Source organism: Chenopodium quinoa, unplaced genomic scaffold, assembly GCF_001683475.1.
Source record: "Chenopodium quinoa cultivar QQ74 unplaced genomic scaffold, ASM168347v1, whole genome shotgun sequence".
Lineage (NCBI taxonomy): Eukaryota > Viridiplantae > Streptophyta > Magnoliopsida > Caryophyllales > Amaranthaceae > Chenopodium > Chenopodium quinoa.
Genome location: NW_018742275.1, coordinates 249829 through 273115, shown reverse-complemented (window position 1 = coordinate 273115; position 23287 = coordinate 249829). Strand labels below are relative to the sequence as shown.

At 34.7% G+C, this 23287-nt stretch overlaps 1 protein-coding gene across 3 annotated transcripts; it reads right to left on the bottom strand.

Moving 5' to 3' along the window:
- Nucleotides 1-860: 860 nt before the first annotated feature.
- LOC110684729 lies at nucleotides 861-9203 on the bottom strand. Of its 3 annotated transcripts, XR_002503809.1 has the most exons (9): nucleotides 8606-9203; nucleotides 6610-6720; nucleotides 5992-6072; nucleotides 5768-5876; nucleotides 5066-5145; nucleotides 4613-4973; nucleotides 3136-3699; nucleotides 1557-1967; nucleotides 861-1469 (listed from the first exon to the last, which is right to left on the bottom strand). XR_002503809.1 is itself a non-coding variant. In XM_021861176.1 (4 exons), the coding sequence occupies exons 1-4, from the start codon at nucleotides 8861-8863 to the stop codon at nucleotides 5802-5804; spliced, it is 525 nt and encodes a 174-aa protein (XP_021716868.1). In that variant the 5' UTR covers nucleotides 8864-9202; the 3' UTR covers nucleotides 5676-5801. The 3 variants fall into 3 exon arrangements, 1 of the variants encoding a protein (XP_021716868.1); XR_002503810.1 differs by lacking the exon at nucleotides 5066-5145 and having other exon boundaries at nucleotides 4613-4853; XM_021861176.1 differs by lacking the exons at nucleotides 861-1469; nucleotides 1557-1967; nucleotides 3136-3699; nucleotides 4613-4973; nucleotides 5066-5145 and having other exon boundaries at nucleotides 5676-5876; nucleotides 8606-9202.
- Between the last annotated feature and the right edge of the window lie 14084 nt (nucleotides 9204-23287).

Sequence of the window (23287 nt, the reverse complement as noted above, 5' to 3'; positions counted from 1 at the left end):
TAAAAAGGGATTCCAGCCAACTCACTTCCACTGTAAAAGAAAGACTGAAATTGATTGATCGCCTTTCACACCGTTGGAAGTCATGAATGTACACAAACTTTACCGTATATAATTGATGTGCACATGACACAATGCAATTATTTGGTCCTGTAAAGAAGTTGCTGATATGGTCCGCTTTCATCTTTAAGCTATCACCATATATAGTATATGTAGGTATTAGGACTTTTCAAGTTAAGTAACAAACAAGCAATTTCTACAAGTCCAAAAACACATCGAATACATGATACAAAGTACCCGGAAAAAGAAAGATGCAGGATGGTTGATATACTTCTTTCGTTTCTTAATACATGCAATAAGTGTACGTTATTAATTATACACTCAAAAGCACACCTTGTAGGCTTGTACCAAATAACCTTCACCGGGGAGACAACAAATAAGCCCCACTATCCCAGAAGGGAAGGAAAGAAAACACGTTCTACAATGAATTAAAAGCTTATATAAATAACAAGTTCTAGACAACCAGGGAAAAATAAATCAAAGGTGAGGCGAAATTAAGTCTGGAAAATGTTACTGAGTTACAAACCTGTCTATTTGGGTAGATATTAGGGGAAGCATGGGACGGGTACCCGTTCCGATAACGTTATTGGTTCGGGTACCCGATAACCGTTAAGGCTAAAACCGATTCCCGAAACCGTTCCGATAAGGTTCGGGTACCCGTAAATTCGGATACCCGAAAATACGGGTACCCGAACCAAATATCCAAACCGAACCAATAAGCTGATTTTTTTTTTTTTTGGTCTTTTTATTTATTTAAAACCTGCTTTGCAATTCGTTTTTAGATGCTTTTTAGTTTTTACTAGTTTTTTTTTTTTTACTTCCTATTTTTTGAACTATAACAATTGAACTTAAATACACAAATAACAAAAATAATTACAACTATCGCTGTCTTCCGCTTTGGCAACCTACCAGTCCCTGTCCTTGAGGCTGCTGCCTCCTCACCTCTCCTACTTGGCTGCCTGAACTCCTCCTTGTACCCACCTGCTTAATAATATTTTTGTCCGAACTTCCACCTGTTTTTCTAGTATTAATTATTGTTATTAGTACTATGATTTTTTTTGTAACAAATAACAGCCTAATAGGCTGATATTTAAACCTGAATACACATATAACACAGCACTCAACCCGATTACAAATGAACAAAATACTTGATACAAACATACTGTTTCTTTAAAAAAAAAGTCCATAATTAACAATAATAAACCAATACATAACAAAAAAAAAGTCCATAGTTTATAGTTTTAAAACAAAAACAGTCCATAGTAATCATATTTCATAAAATACTCCAAGCCTTCAATGACTTCCGGCCTTCAATACAATCACCACCAACCTTCATGATTATAAGTTGCTGCCTCTAATCAATTAATCATCATCAACAAAGAGAGAGTGTTCCTCACCAAGAGGTAACATTTCTTCAAAAAAAAAATTAAAAAAAAGTAAATGAATAATTAACAAGATAATGAGATTAAAAAAAAAAAGAGAAAATATTTAAATGTTACCTGATTCAATTTTTTCCATATCTTCAAGTCTCTCCTCAAGTATAAGAGGACCTTGAGATGTATGTAACCAATCTTGTGCACAAATCAAGGCTTCAACCATCTTAGTTGAGAGTGAGCTGCGAAATGAATCAAGCACTCGACCACCGGTGCTAAAAGCTGATTCGGAAGCGACTGTTGATACGGGAATGGCAAGTACATCTCTAGCCATGAGAGCTATTGTTGGATACCTTTCACCATATTTTTTCCACCACCCCAAACAATCAAAGCTTTTTCCGGCGAGATTAACTTCTCTATCATCTTCTATATACTTGGCCAACTCATTTTTCCCTTGTACTCCAACACATAAACCCACCTGCCTTTCAAACTCTAATTCCGCAACATCTACATCAGAATCCATATCTTCTACTTCCTCTGAAAAATCAGAAGTTTTAGGGAGAATAGACTCATTTGGAGGGTTTTCAGAAATATAAAGTTCATACATGTCATTCAGAGTTTGCATCACTTTATCACACAAGTACTTAGCTTTTTCAGAATCATATTGTTGATTAATTGCCCATTTAGTATATCCCATTTTCCGCCTAGGATCAAGAATGACAGCAATATACCACAAGAGATTCACATTATCAACATTTTCCCAATACTTGTCATGCTTTTTCTTCATTCCACTAGCCATTAAACTCACCCCCGCATCATTACTCAACATTTTTTTCTTGATTAACACTAATCCCAACAAGTTCTTGTAAATACACATTAGAGGTGATATACAACGAGCCGGAAACTCGTAGAGTAGCATCATAGAATACTTTAAGTAAAGGAAGAAAAGAGGCAACACGATCCCAATCACTAGGTTCAGGCACCCCGCCTGTCTTAAGTAACTCATACCTAAATTTACCACCATCTGAACATTCAAGCAAATCAAAAGCCCTACGATATGCCAAAGCACCTTCCAGCATTAAAAAAGTGGAATTCCACCTAGTATCCACATCTAAACAAAGAAAACGTTTTGACTCCAACTTTTCTTGTTTAACACAACTCATGAACTTTTGCAATCTAGCACCCGATGATCTTACATACCTAACAGCACAACGAATTCTTTTTATTGACACATCACTTTCTTCCTTCTTTAACGGTTAAACTTAATATGTGAGCACAACATCTCATGTGTAAAAACCGACCACCCAAAACTAATGTCTTCCAACTTTCAAACCTTCTTTTCAAATATTGAATGCCAACATCATTTGAACTTGCATTATCTACAGTGACAGTCATTACTCTAGAAATACCCCATTCAAGTAGACACTTTTGGACAGATTTACCAATTGTTTCACCAGAATGACCAGCAATTATACAAAAGTTAATTATTTTTTTATGCAATTTCCAATTTTGGTCAATAAAGTGAGCGGTTAAACACATGTAATTCATATTTTAGCAAGAAGTCCAAGTATCAGTGGTGAGACTTATACGTGAAGTGCACTTACTAAAAAAACTTTTTCAAACTTTTTTTCTCATCCAAATAAATCCTAAAACAATCTCTAGTCACTGTCCATCGAGAAGGAATAATGAAAAAGGGTTGCGTTACCTTCATAAAGTTGCGAAAACCTTCATGCTCCACCATTCTAAAAGACATTTCATCCATGATCACCATCTTTGCCAGAGCTCTCCTACTATCTTCTTGATTGAATTTCCACGGCTCAAGTCTACCTTTTTTTTGATCCACGAGATTCCCATCAAGAGTTTGTTGACTAAGGGACAATAGTTGCTGATTTTGATCAATGTTAGGGGGGTATTCCTTACGCTTTATGTGGTTCTTCATGCCGGAGGTACCTTGAAGTGATGCACAACCAATGAATGTATGACAATAGATACATTCAGCCTTGTTTTCTCCATCCTTCTTTATAAAATGCTCCCAATGAGGAGAGCGCCTTTTTCTAGATTTTTTTGAAGTTTCACTTAAAGGGGCAGCAGCATCAGCAGGTTCTGAAGGTTGGTTTGATTGATTTTGCTGGTCAAAGGGGTCATTATTTTCCGTCATTGGACAAGGGTCATACTCCCAAGGCTCGGGAAGAGGACTTGGAATTGGAGGAGCTTGACTTGTAGCCGATGAGTCTTCCATATCCCCACTACTTCCAGATTCCATACACTCCTACAAATGAAAAAAAAAAAAAAAAAAAGTTCAATTATGTATACACAAATAACAAGAATGAGTCATAGCTATATGAGGGTTGAAAGGGTGAACATCTAGGACATATGTCTATTAGAAACAAACAGGACAAAAACTTTTCCACGTCACACAAATACACAATCATAAAATCTCAGACAAGCAAGTGAAATAAAAAAAACTATTGGTACAACTACACCATATAATCACTCTGTGAGCCTTGCAGTACCTTAGGCAAGTATTACTGAAAATGAGTCCAAAAGATGATGTACACAGCCACACAAGTTACTGTTAAACCAAATTCTGTTAAACCATACATTGACAGATTTAACCCGAGTAGAAGCAACTAGATAAATCATATTGGACTACATGATTATCATATTGGACTACAATAAATCTTAAAATGCTTTCTTAAAATGCTTGATAGATTACTTATATTGCACTACAGATTAACGTTTTCTTAAAATGCTTGTAATTAACTCATGTTACAATAAATCATATTGGACTACATGATTATCATGTACAACTCTATAGATGCTCAACACACAGGAAGCCATCACACAACACTATAGATGCTCAACAACATTAGTACACAGCAACTATAGATGCTTAGCAACATCACACAACAACATCACTCTGAATCCTTGTTTTTTCTCAACAACCTTATTTCCACATCAAAAACAGAAATCTCACCTTACTCACTCATCTAAATCTAACAGACACAACTTGACAAAAAATAATAAAAAAAAACCTCAATTCTGAAAACCATAATAAGTACCATTCCTCCCAAAAAAAACAAAAAAAAAATTAATAGTACCACAATAAAAAATCAGGAAAAAAAAACAATTACAAATCCGAAAAAACCACAGATAGTCGGATACTATAAAATGTAAATTACCTCAACAGTTAGCTCAAAAGCCGCTTCAATGGAGAGCCGAAGTACGCTTCAATGGAGGAGATGAAGGAGTGAAAGCTCAGAGCCGCTTCAATGTAGGAGATGAAGGAGTGAAAGCTCAGAGCCGCTTCAATGTAGGAGATGAAGGAGTGAAAGCTCAGAGCCGCTTCAATGTAGGAGATGAAGGAGTGAAAGCTCAGAGCCGCTTCAATGTAGGAGATGAAGGAGTGAAAGCTCAGAGCCGCTTCAATGGAGAAGTCGAAGTACGCTTCAATGGAGGAGATGAAGGAGTATAGGCGTATAGCTCAGAAGCCGCTTCAATGGAGAAGTCGAAGTACGCAGAGCCCTAAATTGAATCTGTGATCTGTGAAATTAAAACAAGAGTTTAAGTTTAATTGAATTTAATCAATTCATTGCAAATAATTAGATCTGGCAAAGGGATAATTAGTTAATTACCTGAGGACATTAGGAGATGAAGGAGTGAAAGCTCATAGCCGCTTCAATGGAGGAGATGAAGGAGTGAAAGCTCATAGCCGCTTCAATGGAGGAGATGAAGGAGTGAATGGAGAATGGAGAATGGAGATTAGAGAACCAGAGGCAGAGACATTAGAGAAGAGGAGGAGAGAGAGGGGGATGGAGGCTGAGTGAAGTGAATGACTGAGAAATGAGAAAAGAACGAAGTTTAGGGTTTTCACTTTTTTTGTTCTTTATTTTCTGTTTCTTTTTTTTCTAAAAAAAACTGACATTATTCATTTGAGATTTCGAAAAAAAATATTTTCGGGATATTCGGGTACCCGAAACAGTGTTAACGGGTACCCGTTACCCGAACCGTTAAATTCTTATCGGTTCGGTTACCCGACCCGTTTTCTTTAAACGGTTCGGGTACCCAATTTTTCGGTTCGGTTACGGTTCGGTTTTTTCGGGTTTTCGGTTTTTCGGATAGTTTTGCACAGCCCTAGTAGATATTACCCTTTTCCTAGATCAGCAGATATTGCATCAAGATCTAATAAAATTTGGGGAGAAACAAAAAAAACAAAAAAAAAAAATAGAAAAAGGGTACACAAAATACACCAAACTCCAGGCACCCATATATATAAATACATAAAGAAAAGGGGAGAAAAAAAATTTAGAGTTGGAATTAAATTACATCACACAAACCTAATTATCTATGGACAAGTTCTGTTCAAGTCAATTATTGCATAGAATCGACGCTCTTGCTCAACTCTTCCAGTTTCTTCATCCTCAACCTCTCGCTTTCGCCCACCAGCTGCAAGACCATCCAAGAAAGGAAAGCCAACGTTGTCAAGTGTAAGTACAACGTAACCTCAAATGTAAAGAAAGATAATTACACAACTCTAACATTCATGTAGGGAATAGTTTACCTCAACCAGTTTGTTTATGAGCTGTACTTTTTCTTTGTTCTTCTCATTGAATGCATCCAGCGCATCTTTGTATTCTTTTTCCTGTCAAAAGATAGGTTTCAAGGGCAATGAGTGATTGATACATATTAACTGACAGTTCTTTCAAAATTAAAATCATATTAATACTGCATTTGCTCCCACCATCCCACCATTAGAAATCAGTACTCCGTAGTTGATTTTCTCGACCCCTCTTTAACAGTCATAAATAACGATATAACAGTCATTAATAGTTGTCTTTTCTATCTTATATCTGATCACTTAATTTAAATAGAGGCATGATATGAAATCCAATAATAAAACCTAAAGATGACACCTGCAGTAGAATCTTTAGCTGTATATGTAATATGAAAATATTAACTCTAACTTTTCCCCGATCACTTAATTTATATAGAGGCATATTAGGAAATCCGATACTAAAACATTGCAACTGTTATGAAAGGTGACACTTTTTGCTAGTAGGAACTTATAAATGTACATATAAATGTGACTTATCAATTCTAAACAGAGGGAGCGATATCTATAAAAACTTAACAATTTGTGAGGATTTTAAGATATATTGGAAGTAGAATGAATAGGTACCTTCTTTTGGACATTTGTACCAAGTGGCTTTAGCTCTTTGTTAACCACATCTATCCTTTTACGCACAACAGACACATCCTTCCGCATTGGATCCGCTAAGGCTTCAAGCTCCTGCAGAATCATGATATAGAAAAACATTAACTACATTCAGACAGAATTTGTGTACAGGAACACAAGACCGACAGAATAAGTGATACACTGAGTATAATTCAGCAGACAACACAGACTGATCAACTATAAATTACGAGAATAAAGTATCTAGTTTTTGCAAATAAATTACGAGAATAAAGTATCTAGTTTAAAGTTTTCATAATATTTCATTGGCAAGCATCTTCAACTTCCATCTTTAAACCTCCAAGGAACACAGATCCACATTAGAAGACCAGCAACTAGAAAAAACTTTGAAAGAAGACACTTCAAGATTAGCATAAGTACTCGAAAACAATGTTAAGAGTGTATGTATATTCAATATTTTACGTGATTTATTTGTGGCTGATGCAGCAGGGTAATTCAAACATTATTAATCACAAAATTTAATGTTACTATCACTTTTAACCATTACTAGCAAATCATTTTCTTTCCATTTTGCCTTCCTTCACCCCTTAATTCTCTCAATAAGGAATTATATGATGGGAATAAACAGTTACCAAATACGTAGTAATTCAAATTGATGAAAGTATTGATGAAAGTACTAATCCAACACACTAGGCTGGTTTTTCTACTATTGTTGCACTACATTATTTACTGAGATTACAATTGTCACATGCAGATATATCGAACGAAGCCGTATACACCATCCCAATCCTTCATACTACGGCGAAACAAGTCAGATAACCTAATAGCTCAAAATAGCCCGAGTTCAATCACGTCTTGAACTAGGTTGTTGAGCATTTCCATTTGCGAATAAGGAAAGTATCCAAATAAAGATAATTACTTCACTTCTCAACTAACCAAGTAGAAAATACAAGAAACAAACACTCTCATATTTTCTCAGCTTTCAGCCAAAAGAAAAGGTATAGTATAACCTCTAATTCTCGTCAGATAGACGTTGATAATTGCTAAAGGACAACCTGTCAATTCCTCTACAACGGTAACAACTTGCAGATAGAATTGGAATATGAATTAAACGGAAAATACCAACAAAAATAAGGCAATTAAACCTTTCTACCTAATTCAAACTACTCTAGTTCACAAGGTAACAGAATTCCCCTTTTTGATTATGCTATAACAAAAGAAAGATCCCTTAAAATTCGATATTTTTCAACTTAAAACAACGGTTATAACACTAATTTCATCTTTCAACTTAAAACAAGGGTTATAACACTAATTTCATCAAACAAAAACCCGGGTTTAACGTATTTCTACTCACTATGTTACTCGGACTCGTCTAGAAGTGTTTGAAACGGCCATCTTACTAAAATTATGCATGATTCTAGTCATATAAACATGTCCGAGTGTCGAGTATCCGATACGGGTATCTTACTCCACAGATCTAGCAAATTACACTGTAATACATATCCTAAAAGGTAATAATTTGAAATTTAAACCCACAAAAGTCAAGAATTCATGAGTTTTAAGACGGGTTTTTCCGTCTATCAACAAAAAACAGTAACAAAATAAAAACAATAATTAAGCCCTAGAAAAAAGGGAACTAGCAGAAAAAAAAGTATAGAAACCCAAAAATGGGTTTGTCATTTTGTCGGTTTATTTGCAAATTTACAACTAATAAATGGAAAGAATTACACACAATTTGAAATTTTACTAGATGTATAAGACCGTTACGAAAAAATTTCAAAATTTTTTAAAATTAAAAAAAAAAAATTATTTGTTTCCCCAAATAATAAAGAAAAGCCCAGCTTCAAAAAAAACCCCACAAATTCAACACAAAAAAGGAGAAAAACAGAGAAATAAAAACATGGGTAAGTAAGATTAACACCTAAAAATGGCAGAAATTTTAGAAATTAAAAAAAAAGAGGAGAGAGAAAGTGAAGGTGACCTCACGAATCAAAGCCAAGCGTTTAGTCTCTTCTTCAACACGACCAAGTTGAGCCTGAACACGTTCACGAACTTCCATCTTCTTCTTCTCGATCTCTTCTTCTTTAGCCCTAAAATTGGACAAAGCAGAGCGAGTGATCTCTTCATCAGCCATATTCATGTTAGTAGAACTGTTGAAGCTCAGACTTCCGGAATTGGTGATGCCCTGAATCGTCGGAAGCGGCGGCGGTTGCGGCGGCGCGTGCTCGGATTTCTGCATAGTTGACGGCGGTGGTTGGTGTTGTGGTTCAACTTCAACGGTTGTTTTATCAACGGCCTTATTTTTCTCTCTCTTATTGTTTGTGTTGTTTCTCTCTCCTGGACAGAGACCACAGAGGAAGCCTCCGTTAGTCCTTGAATTCTCCACTTTATCTTTTTTTTGGTGGGTCGACTTTTACTTTTTTATGTTTTTAGAGAGAGAAAGTGAGGGAAGAGAGAGAAAGTGAGGGTTTTGTTTTTGCTTCTTTTTTGTGCCCTGTTTGGTGATCCGTTTAAACAAAGTTTGGACAAATAGTGTGGTGTGGATGGAAATGTGGGTGAGAGGGTGAAGAGGGGAGGGCTTTAAAGACTAAAAAAAATTGAAAGTTAGGCTGTAAAAAATATATAAATTAAATAATAAATAAAGGGATAAATAGAAAGAAAAAAAAAATAAAGGGATTTGAAAAGTATTGTGAATGAATGACACCTTGGCTTGGAATATTTAAATGTTTGTTGCTAGTGTTACTTTGGTAGGATTTTATTTGATTATGATCAACTACCCTCAACCCCTCTTCCCAAAAAAAAAGTTTTTTTAAGAACAAACTAGAGAGAGTGTGAGGGATTAAAGCATTAAATTTGAAAATGTCTAATCCAATGGGAGCAATGGTAGATCTCTTTTCTTTAAATCAATTATTGAAAATTCAAGTGTACATTGTGTTTCGCTTACTTGTTATGGAGTACGTATGTTTTTAAAATGAGATGTATATAATTAAAGTTAGATGTATGATCACTCTCGTTGGATTTGTGATATCGAATAAACCTATTAAATGTTCATTTTTCATAAATTGACATAATTTTTTTCATTATTGAATATTGTAATAAATGTGTAATATTTATTACAATAAATGTGTAATATTTACGAATTACAAAATTGAAGTAATTCCTCACTACATTCCACAATAATTGATATAGTCCAAATGTCACAAAGTTAATGGAATTTTTGTAAAGATAATTAATGTTTCAGGGAAGTTGATTGTTATACCAAAGTAGGCACATTCAAATAACTACTCCCTCCACTCATTTTTTTAATCCTCTCATTTACATTTTGCACGATCTCAACTATTAATATATTTATTTTCATATGTGTACAGAGATTAAAAACTTAACTTAATATTATGAAACTACTTCATTTAGAAAAAATGTTATACACAACACTATGGCTATATATGAGGAGCTAAAAAGGGAAAATACAAATGAAAATATAACATTAACTACATTGATTTTGTGCGTCATTTTGTCATGCATTTCTAAATTAATACCATCGTAAGGATATATATTAAATGTTTATTCTTACCTTTATGGGCTACATATAGCATTGTGATTTGCTAAATATCACTAACGTTTTTTTTTATCAAACTACCAACAAAAGTAATGAAGGAACAAAACTACCCTTACTCATCCCCACTTTGCTTTCTCTCTTCTAAGTCCATCAAAACTCAAATTCAATCATCAATCACCACAAAAGCAACCACCACCGCCACCACGACCTTGTCCACCATCACTACCCACAATCACCAATTCAAGAGGTACTATTTTTTTTTTTTTGTGTGTTGTCGGAACCACCAACAACAGTCAACGACCATCGAAAAATTGATGACTCATTACCACCTTCCCTCATCGACGGGAAGATGGTGATTTTTTAAATTTTTAACAACTAGCACAACTACAGCGCAAAACTAGTCAATTGGCTTGGTGACCGATTTCCACTGCCGGTTGACCATGGTTGATTAGCGTCCAAAACGGTTATTGCGATGTTTAATAGGTTTTGTGTGCTGGTGATGAGCGCCATTGATTATTGAAAAATCGGAGGTAACGAACTGGTTTTTCCGACCACCGTAATGTCAGTTCATCACCTCCGATCATCGCCACAGCTGCCCTTCCACCTACAACGTATGAGCGCTACTTCCCATCATATCTGATGTACAACCGCTATTGTGGTTGATGATGGTTGGGAAGTGGTGGTTGTAGCCCTTACGCGTGATGAAAGAGAGAAAATATGAAAGAGAAAGAGGAAGAACGATGTGGGGTATAGTAATTAGGGTATTGGTGATTGTTAGCGGTGTTTTGTGTTAAACACCTTGATAGGCGTGTCGCGTACCTAACAAAAACTAGACCACTACTATGTAGACGGGCAAGCAAGGGTCGGATCCCAAGAGACTATGGTTCAACTAATTAAATAGACTCAAGCAATTACTAAGCAAATAACCAAATAAAATAAGTAAGAATCAATATCTAAAAAACTAATTAAAACGATTAAATCTAAACAATATGACAATTCAATGCTAAAAACATCCAAGATCAAGCTTCACCACGAATACAATTAATGCAATAGTCGTTATACCCCTAACACATAATTCAATTGATTAATGAAGAAAAATAATCTAAGAATAATACCAATGGTCTCACCCGAGTTATCAATGGCTTCTCTAATCACAGTCAAGCCTAGCTACTTCCGTGGAATCATGTAAATTAAAGACCTTAAGCACATTACTCTAACTTTCTAATCATCCATTCAACTACTCCCGTGATGAACTTCAAACCCTTAATTGATTTATTCAAATCCGTCAAAACCCAATTCTCGTTGTGATTAAAACAATGGATTAATAACAATACCAATTATCCCTAATCTAGTATTGGCATAAGAATAATCAATTAAGCATATCAATTACAATTATTATTAGAGAATTTAAAGAATTAATTCATGCATTAATCATATTCGGCTTCCGCTAGATCTTGGAATAAGAAAACTATTCACACATATTAACGAAAGCAAAAACATTATTTAATGAAGAAAACATGATTAATAAGCAATTAAAAGTAAAAGAAGAATTAAAGATGAATACCAATTGCTTGAATGAAGAAAAGTACCAATTGTTGATGAATAAAGATTAAAACTTGAAAGTGAAATGTAATCTAGATCTAGAGAGAATATTAGGGTTCTAATGAAGGTTTAAAAGCTAGAATATAATAACTAAGTATGTTTTAGTCGGGGTTTACAAAGGGTATTTATATCCCTTAGTTAAGAAATCCCGAAAAAAATAGGAAAACGGGGTCTTCGACACTCCGCCCGGTCTGACCGGGCAAGGCTGCCCGGTCGGGCGCGCGAAGCAACTCCTTTTTGCGCTTCTTCATATGGCCTCTATTGTACAATTCTTTGTTTGCCCGGTCTGCCAGGGCAATGTTGCCCGGTCCGGGCGGACAAAAGCTAAATCTTCATACTTCCTCTATTGTGACTTCTCTTCTTTCCTTCTTCGCCCTGGCTACCATGGCAATGTTGCCCTCCAGGGCGGACACGGGTAAAATTCTCCTCCATCTTAATAAGCTTTCGTGGCTATCCAAAATAAGTCCAAATCATCCGGAAATCTTCATATGCCTACAAAATCAATCAAATAGACCAAGCCACACTAGAGAGGAGGATATTAGCGAGAAATAGCTCCGTAGAGCTTAGAAATCATACGAACATAGCTATAAAATGAGGGTAAAATATGGTATAGAATGTGTACATCACACCTCACATTGCATTTTCATTTTTTTTAAAAGCAACGAAACTACTTAATTAACGATACTAAATAACTATTCAATATACTTCATCTTATAAATAAATTACAGATTACCGTCAAAAAATTTAAAATTTGACCAAATAAACAATTAACGAAAAGGTTTTATTTTTTTAAAAAATATAAATAAATAAAAGGGTAGTCAGGGTTTCATCCACATAAAATCACAAAGTTAAGAAAAATTTGAGTTGGTCACTTCACTTGGTTGGTTTTATTGAATATATTTATAGTTAATTAAACCCAAATAATTGGATGTATGGCCACTCTCTTTAATCATAAAGGTTGACATTATTTTCATTAACCCCTACCTTATTGAATAGATCAGATATTTGGTAATAGTAATAAATTATAATGTTTCCAATAACATCTATACATTTTTTATCAATATATTTCTTATTAATCTTATAGTCTGTCTTAACCATGTGGTTCCAGAACTCAAATTTTATCAACTTTTAAAAATAATAATAATAATAAAATATCACCTCACTAACTTTTATCGCTATATCAATTTTGTTTTCAAATATATATTTGTCCATTGTCACGTCTAACTATTGTATTTTATGAGTTTTAGAGACGGTTTTAATTTACTGAACTAAATATTCTGTGAGAGAAGAAAATTAAAAACTGAACTGAAATAAATTGAACTGGAAATAAGTTGAAGAGAACATAATTTAAATAGTTTTAATTACCAAATTATCAAGGTGGTGTGACTTGTGTCATTATCAAAGCATTTTTTTTTAAAAAAAATGTAGTACATGATATTGGAAAAAATAAAAGAGAATGATAACAGTACTGTTATTAATTTACAAAATGGGGGGATGAGGGTTGAAATGACCCAACTGCCAGGCATTCACACATTGAGTGCTGGGCGAGTTTGTCCAAGCTATGTACTCACTATACTACAAATTTTACATTAATTAATTAAAATTACTTTTACAACTTTTTAAAAACATAAAAACAACCAAATATTAGCGCATCATCTGCATACCACATGAAATTAAAATTCTTAATTTATTATTTTTAAAATAAAAAAGTCCGTACAGTAGTCAAGATATCTTCAATCTATGTCACCGTTGCTACTTGCTCAACATGTTTTTGCGAAAGGGTTTTTCCTATTCAATTAGGGATGTCAGTGGGGCGGATCAAGTAGGAGACCCGCCCCATCCCCGCCTCAATGGAGCGGGGATGGGTCTCGGTTTGGCGGGTGGTGGGGCGGGGATGGGGATAAAAATCATACCCGCCATGGGTGATGGGGCGGGGGTGGATTTTAAGTTGTACCCGCCCCACTTCGTACCCGCCCCACTTCGTACCCGCCCCATACCCACATCTATATATCTTTTAAACCAAAATTACATACTTTTATTCTATTTATAAAATAATTACATGAAATACAATATTAATTATAATACTTTGTACGACATTTATATTATAACACAAAAATGTGTATATAATGCTTTATTTTATAATTCGTATTAATTATGTAAGATTGCGTATTTGATATACGGATATTAGGTGGATCTTGGGTGGGGATTAGGCAGGTTTTTGGTGGGGATTAGATGGGGATGGATATCCAAGTGGGGGGTGGGGCGGGGATGGTTTTGGAGTTGTACCCGGTGGGGCGGAGATGGGGATGAAAATTGGACCCGCCGCGGGGATGGGGATGGGGATGAAAATATTAGGTGGGAATGGGGATGGGAAGGCCAACATCTGCCCCGCCTCGCCCCATTGACATCCCTATATTCAACCCCCTTTCTATCCGTTTCTTTTTTTGTCTTTCAGCTCTTTAATTTTTTTATTTTATTCAACATTTATTGTTGTACGAAGAATATTTTTAAATTTTTTTTAATAAGATTTTGTTTTTTGCTTAACACATTCTTTCAAAAAAAATAAATTTTTGCTTAACATTTCAATTTGTTTCTAACCAAAAGTGTCAATTTAGTCTTAGTGGTAAATTGCAAAAATTCTTATTATCCTTGATAAACTTAATTTGTTATATTTTTTCAATGGTGAACTTAATGAAGCAATTTAGTTAATATTTAACCATGATTAACATTTTTTTAAAATAAAAAAAATAAAATTCCTAAAATATCCTCACTTTTTTTTTTTGAGGAAAAAAAATATCCTCACTTAACTCATCATCATCATCAAGATCACCAATTCATCATCTTCATCCTGTCATCATCTTCATCCTCAATTCCTCACCTTTTCAACAACCACCACAGTACACTAAAACCACCCACCTACATTCTCCACCACCACATTCATCGCCTCATGCTACACCGAACAACCACCAGTTCAGCCACCACAGTTAGCCACTGCCACACCTTGTTATACGCTACACCACTTCAGCCACACCACCAAACCACCTTCGAACCGCCACCAACTCTCACTCCATTAGCCTGCAACACCACCTGCCACCAATCCTCAATCCAATTCCCCACCCCTTTCGCACCTTTCCTTCCCTATGAACCACCACCGTACCCTTTCCCCAAACAAACAGTCGACGTCCCTCAAATCCTCAATCTCTTCTCCTAAAAAATTCCGTAGAATCTAGCTTGAATCTCCCCAATTGAACCTCTAAAAGTGTATTTTCTTATGCAATTTTGAATGAATTGTTGGTTAATTTATGCAATTTCTCTTTCAAATTGTGATAATGGTAAATATGGCATCAAGTTCTAAACCAAATTCGCGCATCATATGGTCATATGATCGAAATCAACGAGCTGTTAAGTTCTTGAATCGGACCCCCATCCCTTCCCAGATCTCGAAAATGGCGTCACTCCCTTCCCCCACCATATAACCGCCCACCAAACCTTAAACCCCACCAAAAAAACACTCTAACAAACGAACATCAAACCCAAAAACCACTTTTTGGGTGGGGTTTTCGACGACGAAAGACAAATCGCGAGGGAGGAGGAGGATGAGGGGCTGGGAAGGCCGGTGATTGTAGGAGAAGGGTTGATTGCCGGCGTAAGGGAGGAGCTATTCATGGTTGAACGCTTTTGGTAGGAAAACTAGAGTTTAAGATTAGGGTCAATTTAGTCATTAAGTGTTTAGTTAACTAGGGTTAGGCTTATAATTTCATTAATGTTACCATTGAAAAATTATAACTAATTAAAGTTTACCAAGGATAATAACTTTTTTTACTATTCACCATTGAGAATGTTAAAAACTAGAGGTTTACCAAAGAGAATTTCCCAAAATAAAAAAAATGTGTCAATTTAGATATACGAGCCGTCTATTTTACATTTGAATCCTGCTAAATTATTGTATCTACTAAGTATACAAATCAAAATTTTGATAGAGTTTTGATTGGGTTGGTTTCGAGTTGGATCAATTGGGTTGATTTTTGACTGCTTTATTTCCGTTGTCTAATTTGTCAATAGTAGGACAATAGTCACGTTATTGTAGCATTGCTTTTGTAAATTTTTAGATACCATAACAAAATTATTTAAAATGCACCAGTTAACGACTATTTTGCCTCATCCTCTCTTTAAATCACTTATTAAATGTCATACCCCTTTGACCATGAAAACCCTGTTCTTTTGAGCTGTTGTGATCTGCTCTACTGAGTATTAATAATCTGCTGACATATGATATGCTATGCTCAACAACTCAAAAGAATAGGGCCTAACTTCACCAGTTAATCTACTTAGAAATGTGTTGACGGTGGTCTGCATACATCTTGAAAGCAATGATGTGTGGCAGGTGGTTGTAGTGAGTGATGTGTTTCAACATTCTCCCTCAAGTGTTAGTGTTTTATAAATTTAGAGCTATTTAGAAAGGCCTGAATAATAATAATTCTCTTAGAGGTTGGACATCCTGTCGAAGTAAATCCTTATCTAGTCACGATTATTTTGAATACTCAATTTAGAAGAGATCCGAAATCAGACTCTGACATCATGCTAAATTTTTTAATTATAAATCAAAATGGGCCTTTATAACCCAAACAAAAGGACGAGTGTTTGATCCACTTACAAGACTCAAGGAGGTTCCATACTAAAACTAATTAGTGATAGTGAGAGTACATAGCTGTTAGTTTAGATGAACTACTATGAGAGGGGAGGGGGGGGGAGGAATTGTCATAAGTTCCAGGTAGCTAATCATTACGGAATTTAAAACAACAATTAAAATGAACTTAAAAGCACACAACAAGTTTTACGAGGAAGCTTTTCAAGACCTAACTGGAAGTAAAACCTCGACTCTAATTGGGATTTGCAAACCAAACTTTCACTATAATAGGACAACGCTCCTAGTTACAACCTATTACACACGGACGACTTTTCTCACATGTTCCTACCCGAAAGCTTGCTACACTCACAAGCTCAGCTCCTACCCAGACACTTGCTACCCTCACAAGCTACTACTCATACGCTTGCTACCTCATAAGTTCCTACCCGGAAGCCTGCTACACTCACAAATTCCTAACCGGAAACTTCCTACCTGATAGAATCATATCCTACCCAACCTAAGTACCACATTTAGATTCACACGATACTCTTAAAGTGTTCACATTTGGCTTCGTTCTCACTAGAAGAAACTCACTCATTGTACTCTAACACCTACAATCGAATTCCTAGGAATTCATACACACCCAAAAACCAATTACAACACAAAGACTAATAGCTCTAATATATAATTGGAAAGCTACACATGAAACTCGAAATCAAAATGATAAAGCTTATACCTTTGGAAAAATTAGCTTACTCTTGAGCACTTAGTGGTTTTCACGATAAAATTCTCACTTTACTTTGAAAACATTCTTCGTTATTTATAAGAAGACATCAACAAAGAAAAGTAGGGTTTTGAGATATGATAAGCTAAAGATAAAACTGAATTTCGAGCTTATCATATTAAAACATAAATTAATGCAAGCAAACTTAATTTCGATTTTTCAGAAAATCTTTTCCTGTCAAATTTATTTTTAGAAAAGATAAAGTTTGGATGAAAAAGATAAGACCAAGTAAAATAGATTCTAAAATATAAAATCAAATAGTTTTTTTTTCATAAACTCATGATATTTTATACTTATTTACTAATTAATTACCTTGTCAAGCTTTATCTGATTTCTAATAAGTCCCATGCATATTAACCAATTATATATTTACATCAATTCTAAATAACAAACTTATCTTTCATACAACCTATGTTATGAAGTTCATCTTCCGGTTGATATCTTGAGCTCTACATTGGTTATTGATTCTTGGGATCACGTTCCAATTGGAACTGTAGTGCAGGTCACAACGATATGCTGTCATTCTTCTCTAGCATTACACCGAAACTCGCAGACCAAGTCTTGTTGGAACTTGTTGTCATGCATCTGTTAGGAAGCTCTTGATATTTTCCTGTTAGGGAACACCTTCTAGTTCCCATCTAGCTTTGTTCAGAGAACTTTTTTCTGGAACTCTTCCTTTGATCTTACTTATCATCCTTAGTCTTCTTAAGTTCCTCTGTTCTAGACCTCACTTCAACTCCGATCCTAGAGTTTACTTATTCTGCAAACATCAAAACCCTAGAAAACTTTCATAGATAAAAGTTTGCTCAATCAGTAGCATCATCATCAAAACCTCTTAAGGTTCAACAATAGCTCATCTACTTTATATAAAGAAAATAGCTCTTCTCTTTCTCACATGCATGTGGGACACTCACTAGTGGGACTACAATAGGTTTCAAATGTGGAGGATCTTGAGCCAAAAAAATTGGGGGGGGGGGGGGAGGGAGGGGGCCAAGGTTAGATCCTCTAACCTTTTGCTCAAAAATAACAATAATTAATTACTATATATGAAATAAAATTTTGTATTTAATTATATATTGGACATGATCATATTATTTATAATTAACAACTCAGAAGTACTAAGGGGGGTTAGGCCCCCGCCTGCCCAAACAAATCTGCCCCTACTCGCCATTCAAAGATCCACCCCTGCTTTCAACCAACCAACTTTCTACTCAAAACCTACTGTTACAATCTTGTTAGGGAGCACTCCATGTTTAAAATCTGTTAGGGAACATCCTATGTTCTTGTTAGGGAATACACTCCAGTTCTCGTGGGATGGAAAACCTGCTTGAGGTTCGTTTTGGGTTTTGTTAGAGGATCCTCTTCAGGTTCTTTCTTAGAGGTGATCAAATTCAGCCCGACTTGATTTTGGGCGGGCTTTGGACAACTTTTTCTGGCCCAATGGGCAGGCTTGGGAAATACATTTTATGCAATTTAGTTGTTTTTTTGCCCAGCCTAAAATTGGCTCGAAAAGCCCACTTGGCCCATCTGGTTTGGACACACCTTTTCCAACCCCGAAATTTGGCCCGATCCGATAAATGGGCATTTTTTTGACCTTAGCCTGACCCGTTCGGCCCATTCATCACCTCTATTTATTGTATGATTCCTATGAACTAGTGCCGCTGGACTACTGGAGAACCTATTCCTCTATTTTCGCTTTTTTTTTCCTTAGACCACTATCAGCAGTGAGGAGAAAAAAAACCTCTCAATCTCTCTCTACCCACTTTCTCACTCTTCCCATCCAATTTTTCTCGTGAGAGGTTTTTTTTACTACACCAATGCTCAAAAAAAAAAAAAACTCCTCATCACTTTATCCTCCACTATTTACTATACCCCACCATAATACACATCACCTTTTTTATTTTCTCTTTTTTTTTAATAATGTTTATACTATATATTTAACTTTCTCCTGGGTCCCACAATAATACTATTCATCCTGATTTGCTCTCAACTCTTGTGCATTTTTCATTTCCCTCAACCGTGAGAGCTTTTCCACTCTTTGATGTAGTGTTCGGTTTTTTTGTTACACCTTAACTTTCACTCGTGAGGGGTTTTTCACTCACTGCTGGGAGTGCTCTTATAGTCTTCTATGTTCCAAGCTCAGCTCCCCTTTGACTTTTCAGTGAGTATTTGTTTGTCTTCACATAAATACTTAATTAAGAAGATTACTTATTATCATCAAAACCATGTAGGGTCGACACATATATGATTACAATGAGTTTAAAAGGAGAAATAATCATGTATTATGTACTCCACTCCATGAGTCCATGCCCTCCGTGGAAGAGAATTGACAAATTTAATCATCTATATGTATAAAAACCCTACTATATAGACTAACTTTATGCTGCATAAAATCAAATAAAAGAAGATTCATGAATTCCAAGGATTATTATTAATAATTATTATTAGCAATAAATCTAATGCGAGTATGGCCCTACGATTTGAATTTGTATCCTTGTAAAATGATGATGAGAAAGCAGATTGCTCCTGGCATGTCTCTTTCGGTAAATTTAATATTCGTAGCAATGTATATAAATCCTTATGGTGTGTTCTATTCACTCAATTTTCACTTATCTGAATTTATATGAATTTATCATATCTTATTAAATTTATTATAGTTGTAATTTGTATTTTGGTAACCATTATTAATACTTATTTTTCTTAAAACTAAACTTATATATGAATTAAATTGAACTTATTACACTTGAAATAAGTAAAAATAAGGTTAATTGAACAATCCCCTAACATTTTTCTAGGATTGAAAGAAATGGGAAGAAGGGAAGGGATATGAAGATGGAGGCATGAATTATCTTTCATTTATATATGATTAATATGAAATATAGTAAATATGGAATGAAGGAAATAGACAGAGAGAGAAATGAAACAATTAAATTACTACCTCTGTTAACCATTATCTGCAACTTTGGGGAGAGGAACGGAATCCAATGCAAAACTTCTTAATGGTGCTTAACAAAAAGTAAGGGTATGTCATTAATAGTTAATCAATCCAAATCTAAAAAAAAAAATTGAAAGAACCATCCAGCGTCCCAGCCATCGAAACCACCGACGGAACCACCACCTCCACGAACACACACCAAAATCCAGATCGGCGACCACCCTCCAAAACCCACCAACGGAACCACCAAAACTCACCCACCAGAACCCATAACCTACGAAAACGACCCACCCACCCACCTACGAAACCCACCCACCGAGAACCCACCCACCCACCTACGAAACCCACCCACCCACCAGAACCTAGAACCTATGAAACTCACCCACCCATCGAAAACGACCACCTACAAAAACCACCCACCGAGAACGACCACCCACTGAAATCCACCCATCGAAAATGATCAACCCACTAGAAACTAAACCCCCAACTCGAACCTAGAATCACGACCCACCCCAATTCGAACCCAAAACCACCTAAGAAACCGCTACACCCACCGAATACCCATCCAACCCACTGACAACAGCCTACGTCGTCTTCTTCTTCGTCATCTTCTTGTTCGTCATACCAGATCTGGAATGAGTTTGAAGGAGAAGGGAGAAAGGTAATGGAGAAGGTGAAGAAGGTGAAAAAATTAGGGTATGAATGAGGAGAAATTGGATGATTTTGAATTAGTTTGGTTGATTTCAATGAATCATTGGGGGAGATGAATTAAATTTGATAGGAGCAGTTAGATTAATTAGGTTAGATTAGTAATTAATTAATCATGTTTTTAAGAATATAATTGATGCTAAAAAGTTTTAAGTAAGGGTATTTTTGTAATTTTATTAATTTTTTTTACTAAATATGGAAAGGTTTGGAAATGTTCCACATAATCTTTAGCGTCCATTTTTGGTAAAAGTTGCAGATAATGGTTAACGGAGGTAGTATAAGAAATAAATATCACAAAATTTACAGAGATTTGTAAGGAAAACTCAATATTTTTCCATCCCTACCCTTCTCTATCCCTTTTTCCTTCCTAATCGATCATCTATCCAAAGACAATGTTCAAAGAAAAAATCCGCATACATTTGTAAAATTTAATACAAAAAGCAAGACAAAATGAGAACTTTTCAGATAATATAAGCTATATCAAAGATAAATTTAAACAAGTTCAAATAAGATACGCATGTTAAGTTAAGTTAAAGCATAAAAAATAAATTCAAACAAATTAAACTTGTAGATGATGCAACAAAACAATGCATATTTAAGGATATATATGTAAGCAGGCAATTAAATGATGTTTCAGATTATTAGAAGGAGCTAGTTTATTACGGGGCGTTTGGCAACAGGGATAGGGATAGGGATAATGAGGATAAGATGGTAGGATAAGGATAGGAAATTATTAGGTGGGATAAGGATAAAAATTATGTTATCCATTGTTTGGAATGAGTTGGGTATTAAATTGGGATAAGTAGTAAATTTACCTAACTATCCTTACTAACTTTTCTCCTCTCTCCTTTTCCTTCCCTTTCATTAAGGGTAAAATTGACTTTTACCTTTTAATTTTTATCCCCAACCCTTATACTTGCCCCCCCTTGTTATAGAAATAGAGGGATAAGCCTCTATTTAGTCCCCATCCCTTTCCTATGGGATAACTTGTATCCCCTCAAACAAACAAGGGATAATGGGACATGAGGGATTTTAAATCTTTATCCCATCAATAATCCCCCAAACAAACATGCTATTAGGGTATAGAGTATGTTTTTATTGAAATGCGTGTCACTAGCATTGCACCTTTCTTTTTTTGGGCGTGTGTGTTTTGAGACACGTATTTTAGTTAGTAATGAGTGGTTCGTGCAGGCGGATGCACGATATGATTCGCATAGTGCATTCACTCCAAAACTATAAAAAGGCGGAATGTACATGCAGTTATAATGTTCATTTATAATGTATGCATGAACATTATTGATGGATGCCACGAACCACCCATCAATAATGTTCATTTATTATATACATGGACATATATACTTCGTATAAAAGAACATAATGTTCATTAATACACAAGATTTTTGTGCAACAATTATGTATAATTTTTTTAAAAAGAAATTTTTTATATAAGGAATAGATAAATAGTTTTTTTTTACCATAAATTAATTACAAATTTTTTAAACCAAAAGTTCACTTTCTCTCTCCAATCAAAACTTCAAACCCATTTAAATTCCTCAAACCTCAAGCAAAATTTCAAGAGATTTGAAATTTTGAGTCCAAAATTGCTCAAGATGACAGATAAAAACGAAAGGTAAGACCAGATTCGACATTCATACTTGTTTATTTGAGTATGAGTGTTTGTTCTTTATAAATTTGGTTGAAAATTGTAATTTTTGGTTTTATTAGGAATTAATTTGTGATTTATGTGGTTTTGTTGTTGCAATGATAAATAAAATGAAGTTCTTGAAGAAGATCGAGCAATTAATACATTTTGGAAGAAGAAAGTAAGCAAATAGACAAATTCAGAATAATTTGTAGATCAAAATAATACAATGTACATTAAAATACAATAAAATATTTTTTTCATATAATTGCATGATCCAAATAATACAATGTACATAAAACCTGTAAGCAACATTATAACACATATGTTCATTAGAATATAATACAATGTATATTATAATACAGTAAAATGTTCTTTTTCATATACTAACATGATCATTTATACCAAATGTACATTTACTATATGAATAATGTTCTTTAATATTATCATATTCTTTATTAATAATACAAATGTTATTTAGATTTAAAAAAAAAACAAAAAAAAAACATATAAAATTGGATGTTGTTTATAAAATAGCTATATGTTCTTTACAAAACAACTATATGTTCATTACAATACAACTATATGTGATGTTTTTTATAAAATAGCTAGATGTTCTTTACAAAATAACTCTAACAACTAAATGTTCATTCCGCCTTTAAAAAAAAATGCACGGAGCATCGTACATTCGCATCCATAGAAAATTTTTCATAATTTAGCATTCGCCCTGTTTCTCTATAAGCAACAAAAAAAAAAGGAAATTTTTTTACTAGTAATATAATCATGATTTTACAGCAAAAATTGATGAA

Coding starts and splice junctions, on each gene's coding strand:
- LOC110684729 (XM_021861176.1), bottom strand. CDS start 8,863: ATGCAGAAATCCGAGCACGCGCCGCCGCAACCGCCGCCGCTTCCGACG. Junction 6,073..6,609: donor GTACAAATGTCCAAAAGAAG/GTACCTATTCAT, acceptor ATCTTTTGACAG/GAAAAAGAATACAAAGATGC. Junction 5,877..5,991: donor TCATAAACAAACTGGTTGAG/GTAAACTATTCC, acceptor ATGGTCTTGCAG/CTGGTGGGCGAAAGCGAGAG.